Source organism: Acartia tonsa, chromosome 6 (assembly GCF_053477335.1).
Source record: "Acartia tonsa isolate MP-2025a chromosome 6, ASM5347733v1, whole genome shotgun sequence".
NCBI classification, from domain to species: Eukaryota; Metazoa; Arthropoda; class Copepoda; order Calanoida; family Acartiidae; genus Acartia; species Acartia tonsa.
This window is the reverse complement of record NC_137265.1, coordinates 23843379-23853626: the sequence shown is the minus strand read 5'-3', so window position 1 is coordinate 23853626 and position 10248 is coordinate 23843379. Positions and strand designations below refer to the sequence as shown.

At 31.7% G+C, this 10248-nt stretch overlaps 2 protein-coding genes across 2 annotated transcripts in view; both read right to left on the bottom strand.

Annotated features, from left to right (window-relative positions):
* Nucleotides 1-3: 3 nt before the first annotated feature.
* Nucleotides 4-4346, bottom strand: LOC145322185 (ribosomal RNA-processing protein 7 homolog A). Its single transcript, XM_080164026.1, has 7 exons — nucleotides 4227-4346; nucleotides 3108-3263; nucleotides 2487-2615; nucleotides 2176-2319; nucleotides 1553-1632; nucleotides 784-853; nucleotides 4-261 (listed from the first exon to the last, which is right to left on the bottom strand). Exons 1-7 carry the CDS (start codon nucleotides 4269-4271, stop codon nucleotides 34-36), a joined length of 852 nt encoding a protein of 283 aa, XP_080020152.1. The 5' UTR covers nucleotides 4272-4346; the 3' UTR covers nucleotides 4-33.
* The window catches only part of LOC145322186 (DNA repair protein RAD51 homolog 3-like), a 9788-nt gene continuing 3833 nt past the window's right edge, over nucleotides 4294-10248 (bottom strand). Inside the window, exons 4-8 of the mRNA XM_080164028.1 lie at nucleotides 6791-6875; nucleotides 6305-6445; nucleotides 5940-5998; nucleotides 5240-5303; nucleotides 4294-4683 (exon numbers count right to left, since the gene is read on the bottom strand). Coding sequence (XP_080020154.1) covers nucleotides 4634-4683; nucleotides 5240-5303; nucleotides 5940-5998; nucleotides 6305-6445; nucleotides 6791-6875 — 399 coding nt within the window. The 3' untranslated portion in view covers nucleotides 4294-4633. The remainder of the gene's footprint in view (nucleotides 4684-5239; nucleotides 5304-5939; nucleotides 5999-6304; nucleotides 6446-6790; nucleotides 6876-10248) is intronic.

Genomic DNA, 10248 nt, shown 5'->3' with positions numbered 1-10248 from the left:
TAATCTGAAAAAAATGTTACAAAAAATAATAAACTAAAATGGTCTAAATTTTCTTTCAGCCTTCATTTGTGAAATTTTCAACTTATCTTGTTCAAACTTTTCTCTGAGTTCGCGGATTTTCATTATTTTGTCGGACTTGAGTTGATGCGAGTAGAAATGTTGCAACTCTTTGCCCTTCTTTTTCTTCAGTCGTCTTCCGTTTTTGCCGCGTATACGTTGCTCCATCTCCTTGAACTCATTTTCTGTCCGCTTTTTAAAACTCTAATAATATCATGAATAGTTATTTATCGCATCGTTTTATAGACAGCTTTCCGAAGATATTAAAATGAAAAGTTTTGTTTAACCCGAGGTATTATTATTATAATTTTATGTTAATATTTGTGAAAAATTGTCTTTCATGCGATTTTCCAGTATGGCTGAGAACCGGTTCGAATCCAGCGAATATTAATCGGTTTCAAAGCATAACTGAAAATATTTTAGGCTTTTGAATCGAAAAATCATATAATCTCATCAACGAAAATTACAAACAAGGCGTGTTCTATAAATCATACCTTCCCTCACTCTGTATTTAACGGATGTGTTAAACTCTACTTTAAAGTTTATGGGAAAAAAATTTGACGATATGAGGTCTTGTTTTGAGATAATTTTCAGGTATCTAAAAGATTCAATAAAAGTCCCCAAAGTTATCAACCCAACGACTAAGAAAACGTCATTATAAAACTGTGGGGACTAGTGTAATAAACAGCCCAATGTCCTTTCCCTCCCTGGATAAATTTGACTCACCTTATCTTTTTTTAATTTAGTGACAGTTATCCAGCCCTCCTCATCTGGTTCTCTCATCTCCTCCTCTTTCCTACACAATCAATCAAACAATCAATTTAAAACAAGATTAGTTTTCACCAAAACTTATGCCTTTTAGAAATAAAAAACATAAAAAGATACACCTCTCGATAGAGCGTATAAAAATAATATTACATTATAGCTTAGAAACCGTTTCTTATCCGCTGGATGAAAACTGGTTCTCAGCAATACTGAAAAATCATGTAAAGCATCATATTTCAGATAATTTTTCACGAACGTTAAAATCTAAATCATAAAATTAATACCAGATTTGTTAACCAGGGCATTCGGCCTCTCGGTGCTAACAAAACTGGTTTTGATCTTATAGTTTTTCAAATCCACGGAAAGCTGTCTATAATAAGATGCTATAAATTCTGATATTTAAAGGTATACAAAATTGAAACCCCATAAATATAGCCAAGATACACAAAATTACATAAAGACAGATGCGCATACGTTCTAACACTTGGGCTAAATGACGAATGAGCATGAGCAAAGAACTTTGAAAAGGGTTAAAAAAAGAATTATTTAAACAGTTGCTTTAATGAGGTACAATATGGAAATGCGGCAAACCAGTCTTAGAGCACATACGCTTACGGCAAACAAGACAAAAAAGCACACTTTAGGATAAATAGTCTGTTACTTGATATTATTACAAGTTACAACACTACTTTTAAAATATGATTATCCTAGTTATGAATGTAAAAAATACCTCTTTTCTTCATCCATATTTCTATCATACGTTTTCATGTACTCGTTCACTTCATCTAATACGTCTTGACGTCGTTTTATCTAAACAAGGTTGACAACGTTCATCAAAGCAAAGCTGTGAAACGGTATGACAAACAAACATTTACGCTTGTAGAGTGTAATAACTGAATTAGCAGAAAATTTATGTATTAACAAAAATGTAAGTGAATTTGTTGAAACTGCTTAAATACTGGATTCTGTTCAAGGACATACTTACATTGATTATATAGAGGCTTCTCTTACACTGTACCTTGTTGTATAGGAATCATAATTCCCAAAATCAGTTAATATCACATGAAAAATTGTGGTCAAAAAGGAAAAAAATCAACATGTTTTTAAATGGACGTACAGACATTCTGGTAACGATTATAGAGTTGCTACGCTTTCTAAATCGTATCTAACTAATACAGGAATCTGCACCATGCCAAGTTTGAAATCAATTGGACAATTCTAAAATGTCTAAATCAACAAAATGGAGCAACCAACGAAGATTCTAGTTTTTTTTTAAAAAGTACTCTTACAACGTGACGTACGGACGGATGTACCTTAGTTATAGAGATGCAGCGCTACTATTAATATGATTACCTTCTTATTGTACTGTGAATTCCATTTTCTAACCCCAGAAATTACACGGTGTTCACTCGTGCTCGCAATTATTTCTTCTTCTGTGTCCAGAGAAGTGAGACATTCTCTCAAACTACTACTTCTTGTATACACAACATAGGCATACTAAAACAAGAATGGATGTACAACAGGGATCTATAGGGAAATGACAACGGCCGATAAATTGATGTACATCCCCAATGAGTATACACAAAATTACCTCTTCTATTGATTAAAATTAGTGGTTGAAACGTTTGAACATTCAACTTAATGAAAGATAGAGAAACATTTACCTTAAACCCATTTCCAGTGTCATAGGGGTCCCTTGCGGGAGGAAATATTGCGTCATAGTCTGGCATGGGGGTGGGTGGACCGATGGAGGGCTCAAATTCCATGTACACAGCCTCAACTTCTCCATATTTCTGAATAAAAATACAAGTAAGAGTAATATTTTATCAGTCAAGATCAACAGAACTTAAAAAATATAAATTACATTTTTGTTGACATTAGCAGTATCTGTTTGTCTAGGTAATTATTTCATTGCTGAAGATCTAGGCATTAAACATTTGTCATCATCTAGAGAATCCAGCGCATCATCCGCTTGAAATGGGATGCGATACTGTAACAATCAACGATATTAGGTTAAGTAACATCCTACAGACAAACAACCCTTTAATTGAACGACCTTTGTTTAAAAATCTCTAACCGTGCATGGTGCATGGAGTTTGCGCCTGTAAATGGACCAAGGCATTCACCCCTACTAGAACCCATTTTTAACGTCTTTAGTCATTAATCGGTATAGGGCCGAGGTTCGAACCTTTCGCCTTAGCGGATGCGCTACGTTTACAGCCACGGTCGCAAGTTAATATCATAATAACAAACTGTAGCGAATAGTGATTTTTGATTATTTTTACCTGGAATATTCTTCTCAATGTTGTAAAATGCATCCATGGAGGAATGTTGGCACAGAATAAAGTTCTATCCGATGGTTTGCCAGGTTCTACGGTCCTGACATGATGTTGCTTCACAAATATTTGTCGCACTGCAGTACTCGATTCTGTGTACTTAACCTACATAAATTTTTTTATCAAGATTTGAAACTATATGATCGATTTTTTAGGGGTATTATGGGATAAGACAACGGAGATAAAGGGGGGGGGGGGGAGTTTTGACACATTTGCGTAAACAGTGAGTATAGGCTTTATCTTTGGACTGAGAGGATAGGTTATTAGGGATAAAATCATTCTTATATGATGAATTTTCCCAAGTTTTAAGATTTTTTGACTAGGCCTCCAGGTTCCGGAGCTCCAGGCCTCCAGGTCCTCTCTGTACAGGTAAAAAAAATGTGTCAAAACTTCCCCTCCCCCTTAATGTACACATACCCAAAATTATAATTACCCCTTATACAAATAAAAATTATTGATGGGAAAGTTTGAACACTGCTAGTGTGTACCACCTAATCAAGATTTAATTTCATTTTTAAACCTATGAATGATATAATGTGTTAATAAAACTTAAGATACAACATCACTACAATATCCTCTCCCTCCAATTTAATTTTTAAATTATTTGACATGACTATCATTAGATAAACAAATTTCCAACAACTTCAGTATAAGAACCATATATTCAAGCCTAGATATTCTAACAATAATTTCTACGAAAAATCACGAAACCTTTTAAAGTATGGTGGAAGTAAATTTTGTTTTTGGCGGAACTGAAGAGGGGAGAGTAAGAAGGGGGTTGTGGGAAAATTTTCCTTATAATTGTTTGTCAGAATATCATTCCCTTTTCCCTGAGCTATTCTAACAATCAATTTTACGAAAAATCACAAAACCTTATAGAGTAAGGTTAGAGTATGTCTTGTTTTTTTTGTGTAACTGAAGAGGGCTGGGTAAGAAGGGGGAGGAAAAGGGGAAAGGGGTTGTGGGGAAATTTTCCTATAGAATTGTTTGTCAGAATCACATTACCTACTCCCTGGATATATTCAGCTCAATGTTTTTATGAATTTAAATGATAAACAAAGTACAAACCTGTAGAATCTTAAATCCTTCTAAAGGATTATTTGTGGCTGTCATTTTTATGGATTTATATTACAAATCTGAAAATATATAAAAATAGATTAATAGAAATAATACATTCATAATATCACATCTTTATATTTATAATTTGCAGGGGTGTCTGTATATTCTGCACAATTTTCATTTTTTCCCCTTAGTTAGAATTAAGATTCCCATTATTCTAAGGGATTTTTTGTCTAGATTAAGAGGAAAAGTATGGATAATAGTATGAGCTGATGATTTCAGTACACTTTATTTCCTCCATCCCCCTTAGCCGGGAATCCCATTCAGAATATATTATACACCCCTGTATTTATGGGGTAGGTCGTTCTTTACTTATTTTTAAACTGAAAATATAAAACTTTTCAGAATATTGAACACTACAAGTCACAAATGCCACTGGTCTTGATACAAAAATTTGCAGTTTTCTAATCAAAGATTAAACATTGTTTATTGGTAAGTAAAATATCACCTTTTTAGCCTATTATGATTGCCTAATGATGATTAGGTAAAAAGTAGATAAAAGTATACCTAAAGGGTTTGTATTCGTTTTGTTTTTTTCTCGAAGTAATCTACTAAAATAGTAAAAAATAAAATACATACCTATAATTTTTCATGAAACTAAATCCCCCAAAAAATCCAAATCTAACAAGTAATATTTTTTTGTTTTATCGCTGTCGCCGTCAAACACAAAGCCATTCGATTCTGGATTGAGTGTAGATCTGTTACTTTATAATCCATCACTAATAAAAGTATTAGGATATTTATATGTCTAAAGCTTAAGATCTCGATACTCGCTGAACCGACGATATTATGCTTTTCCGGAAATATACCTAGTGATCCTGCGATGGTTTTTAGCTAAATTTTTCAAAATTATTTGTAATATTTTTTATACATATTTCTATTCTATTTTTTTCAAAATTAAAAACTGAAGCCACTATGTAATAACTCAATCTATAATCCTAAATTAAGTGTAATCTTTTCCTGATGTTGTTGTGCTGGTGATTTCAATATGGCGGCCACTCTAGAACCTGGAGCATCTTCATTATCCTGTAACAGTACACCAGATACAAGTAAATGTTCTTTTAATAGTTAAAAAGGGGTGTATATTCTGAATAAGATTCATCTTTTTTTCGACTGCAAAAAATAGAAAAAGAGAGGGGTAGGTTTCTGGTAGAATCCGTAAGGGTGTGTGTTTTAAGGCTTAAAAATAGTAGTAGAACGATAATATTTACTAAATATGTGTATTTCTTATTGAAAAGAACTAAAGACAATTTTTTTTTTAAAGTTAACATAAATTTTTATCGTTCTACTACTGTTTTTAACTTATAACACATAACCTTTACGGATTTTACCAGAAACCTACCCCTCTCTTAATGAAGTACCTAGCTACCGAAGTACCAGTATGGCTTCGAAACCGATTAATATTCGCTGGATTAGAACCGTTTCTCGGCCATACTAAACGTTACATGAGCATCGTATTACAGACAATTATCCGCAAATATTAAAATGAAAAATTATAAAATTAATACCTATCAGTTTTGTTCGTCCGGGCCTTCGGTCCCTCGGGGCAAAAAAAACTTACTTTAATAATTTTTTATTTTAATATTTGCAAAGGGCTGTCATGTCTATAATACAATGCCATAAATAACTATTAAAAAAGGGTCCGAGAATGACTTAAAATACCTGGAATGTTTTGTGCTTAAATAAAATTCTAACACTGGGTGCATATGTCCAGGATTCACCTGATAAATAACAAAACTGTATTGACAATATCTTTAACCAGAGAATTATGTATATTACTCATTCAACCATTTTGCCCCAAACTTTTTAAAAGTACAATTATAATAGGTAGGAATTTTTGCACTAAAAATTATGTTTTAACTGATGAAAAAGTTCATACCTAGCAAAATTAGTTTTCTTAAACAAAACACTTGTTGTTTTTTAGTGCTATCAAATTTAAAAAGCACAATTTTATTGAAGCACTGCTGAATTAAATAAGTTGTTTTTTGTTTTGTTTTAGAGTTAAGACAATGAAATGAAAAACTTACCTAATGCTGGTATAATTTCACTGGTCCCGCCATTTTTATTGTTTTGATCTACTTTAATACTGATTTGATTGGTTAATATAACAGGAATATTATTTTTGTGTGCAAGCTCGTTAAGGGTCTCACAAATTCTGTATAAATATCCTAAAATGAGAAATCCATTAAAATACCAGAAAATCCGAAAATAGGGAACTTTAAAAGTAGTATAAATTATAAATTGTACAAACAATCTCTCACATTCGTTGTCTTCAAAAACTTTTAAGATGAATTAATTTACTCAATTATGATACCTAAACAAAATCCTTATGTAGATTAAAATTGTTGGTTGAAAAGGTTTGAACACTATTATTTTGAACCATCTAATCAATATTTGATAAAAAAAACGTTTTTAACCCAACCAATGAAAGGTCGAGATTATAAAAAAAAAACTTTGGATACCAGTTAAATTAACAGTCAAATGTCCCCTCCCTCCCAGGTTATACTATTCACCTCCATTTTTCCTTCTATCCTCATTATTTTGAGAAAATCTGAATGGTTGTGTAATACTGTCTATAAGGATTCCTCCAATTTTATTCTAAATTAGTTTTAAATATTTATTAGGTGTTGTTATATGGTATAAAAACACAATCATTTTTGTCTTAAATCAAATATCTGATAAAATTGTTGTTAGGTAAAATTTGCTTTTCTTGGATAGGCAAGCAGGGGGGTATAAATATGGGATCCTAGGCTAAATGGCAGTAATGTGGAACCGGAGCCGCCATTATTTGCTGGAGCCGGAGTCGGAACCGTTTATTTTCAGAGCGGCTCCGGCTCCGGGGATAAGTAATACAATATCAGGAAAAAAAATTATATAATTTATGAAGCGATAGTTACAATAAGTGCATTTCAGAAAAAAAGATTGCAAGCTTAAGTTACAAGAATACAGTCTAACATATATAATTTTGTATTAAAATAAATGACTAACAATTAGGCACCATTAAAATAGTCGTCATGCTGTTTTTTGTGAAAATAAGATAGCAATATACAGGGCGACCACTTCAAAATAAAAAAAATATAGTATTTTTATAGTATATTTTTTAAATCCATATAGTATATATAGTATATTTTTTAAAACTCATATAGTATGATATAGTATCGGACTTTGAATTATTTAGTAATACATAGTATATACATCATCAATAATAACTCAAAGCATAGCTGTTATCGAAGCAATTTCACATATAAGGGGCTTACTCAATGATTATTAGGCTAGGTATTAATGTGAGACCTTAGATTATTTAGGATAAAAGTTTACTTTTGGTTAGTATTTCACATATATTTAATCATTTTTTGGATAGGTCTCAGGTTCAGGTGCTGCAGGCTATCTGTAAGGTGGTTTCTGGACAGTAAAAAAATTAAAATTTCTATTTTAGATCGGAGTGGGGACAAAACACCTAATTTAAAAATACCTAATTTAAAAATGCCTAATTTTATAAATGTCTAATGTGACAAAACACCTAATTTATAAATACCTAATTTAAAAATGTCTAATTTAAAAATACCTAATTTTAAAAATGCCTAATGTGACAAAACACCTAATTTTAAAAATGCCTAATTTTATAAACACCTAACTATAAATACCTAAGTTTAAAAATACCTAATTTTAAAATACCTAATTTAAAAAAACCTAATTTTAAGCATATCTTAAAACTGTTGTTAAACCGGCGGCTACACCCCCTAGAGTCCTCTAGGGGCGATTGCAGTTAGGAGGGGAATTCAATTAGTCTGGGGGGGGGGGGTGGTTACAACCCCCTCCAAAATTTCAAAATATAGTTTGAAATAGAAAACTGAATGGACGTACGAACGGACCGACCCTAATTATAGAAAAGCTTCGCTTTTAAAAATAAAATTTTATGATTAGTTTGTGGCACCTCACATGAGAAATAAAATAATTAGTAAAATCAAAGGTTGAAGGACAAAGAAAATGAATTTAAATTTTTATTGGTTTCTTCCCTAACCTAAGTAGCCGTAGCGTTACTTTATTGGGGGGTGATAGTTGACCAGAAATATAAAAAAAAAACGGGGGGAGGGGGGCCAGGGTTTTTTTTAAAGGGCGATTTCTCATTGAAAGGTGTTGGTAACCTCCCCAAAAGCGTTATAAACCTTCCCATGACCTAAGGGAAGCTTCATTGTAAAGATGAATCATATTGGTTCAATGACTAGCGATATCCTTCAACAAGAACAATCAGCCAATTGGATTAATGTTATCAAAATTTTAAGTATTTTAGTGAAAACAAGGATAACAACATCCATAAAAGCAAAGCACTGAAATGGTAGGACAAACAGACATTAATACTTGTATAGTGTCAGAACTGAATAATCAGAAAATAAAAGTATAAGAGTCAAAGCAAAATTGTAAGTAAATTTGATGAAAAACTGCTTGATACTGGATAATGTTTATGGACATACTTACATTTTTAGAACTTGGTTATAGAGTTGCTTCGCTTATAATATTGTACTTTGTTGTCCCAGGAATCAATATCCAAAAATCAGATCAAACGGATAATTAAATCACACAACAATTTGTTATTAAAAAAGTAGAAAAATCAACATGTTTAAAATGGACGTACAGACATTCTGGTAATGATTATAGAGTTGCTACGCTTTCTAAATCGTACCTAACTACTACAGGAATCACCATGCAACGTTTGAAATGGATAGGACAATTCTAAAATGCCTAAATTAACAAAAAAAAAAGCTCTCTGGTACCGACGGACGTACGGACGGACCGACCCTAATTATAGAAAAGCTTCGCTTTTAAAAATAGATATTTTAGAATTAGGCATCGTTAAATTAGGCGTTTAGATAGTTTAGAATTAGGTATTTTTAAATTAGGCGTTTTTAAAATTAGACATTTTTAAAATTAGGTATTTTTAGTTGGGCATTTTTAGTTAGGCGTTTTTAAATTAGGTATTTATAAATTAGGCATTTATAAATTAGGTGTTTTTAACGTAGGTGTTCTTAACATTAGGTATTTTTAAACTTAGGTGTTTTTAGTTAGGCATTTTTAGTTAGGCATTTTTAAATTAGGTGTTTTGTCCCCACTCCTTTAGATCAACTTATAAAACAAAATTTTTTGATGTTATTAACATAAATGAAGAAAAATTTAAAATAGGCCTCCAAGTTCTGGTCTTGCAGGCCTCCAGGTCCACTCTGGACAGGTTATAGATATTTTTTTTTTTTAAAGGATTTGAGACCAACTAATAAAACAGAATATGCATCTTTTTGAATGCTATTAACATATCTGAAGAAAAAATTAAAATCTGCCTCCAAAATCTGGTCCTGTAGGCCTCCATTTCCACTCTGGACAGGTAAAAAATTCAAATTTCTTATTTGAAGAGTTAGAGGTCAACTTATAAAAAAGAATATGCATCTATTTGGATGTTATTAACATAACTGAAGAAAAAAATTTAAATCGACCTCTAAGTTCTGGTCCTGGGCAGATAAAAATCAAACTTCCCTTAATTGAACAGTTAATGGTATATTTGTTAAACAAAATGAGCTTATATTTGGATGTTCTTTATATATTTGAAGGAAAAAAAATTAAATTGGCCTTCAGTATTAGGTGCTGCAGGCCTCCAGATGGACTCTGGACACGAATAAAATAAAAATTTTAAAGAGGACTATCCACGAACATGAGCAAGTGATTATAAGCACCTTCCAACATTGATCCATAGTATTTTTTTAGTGAATATACTAGGTTTATGTTAAATATTTTGTTTATCGACTAAAAAGTTAGGTATGCTTCACCATGGTTTTATATGAAAAAAAACTTTAAAATGTAAAGCATTTTTAGATATAATATCATCAACTGCTTTGTTGAGTTCAAAAGACAAAATAAAATAAAAGCATCAAATGCTGTAAATTGCAAAAGTACATTAATTAAACTATTTAAAATATTACAAGCT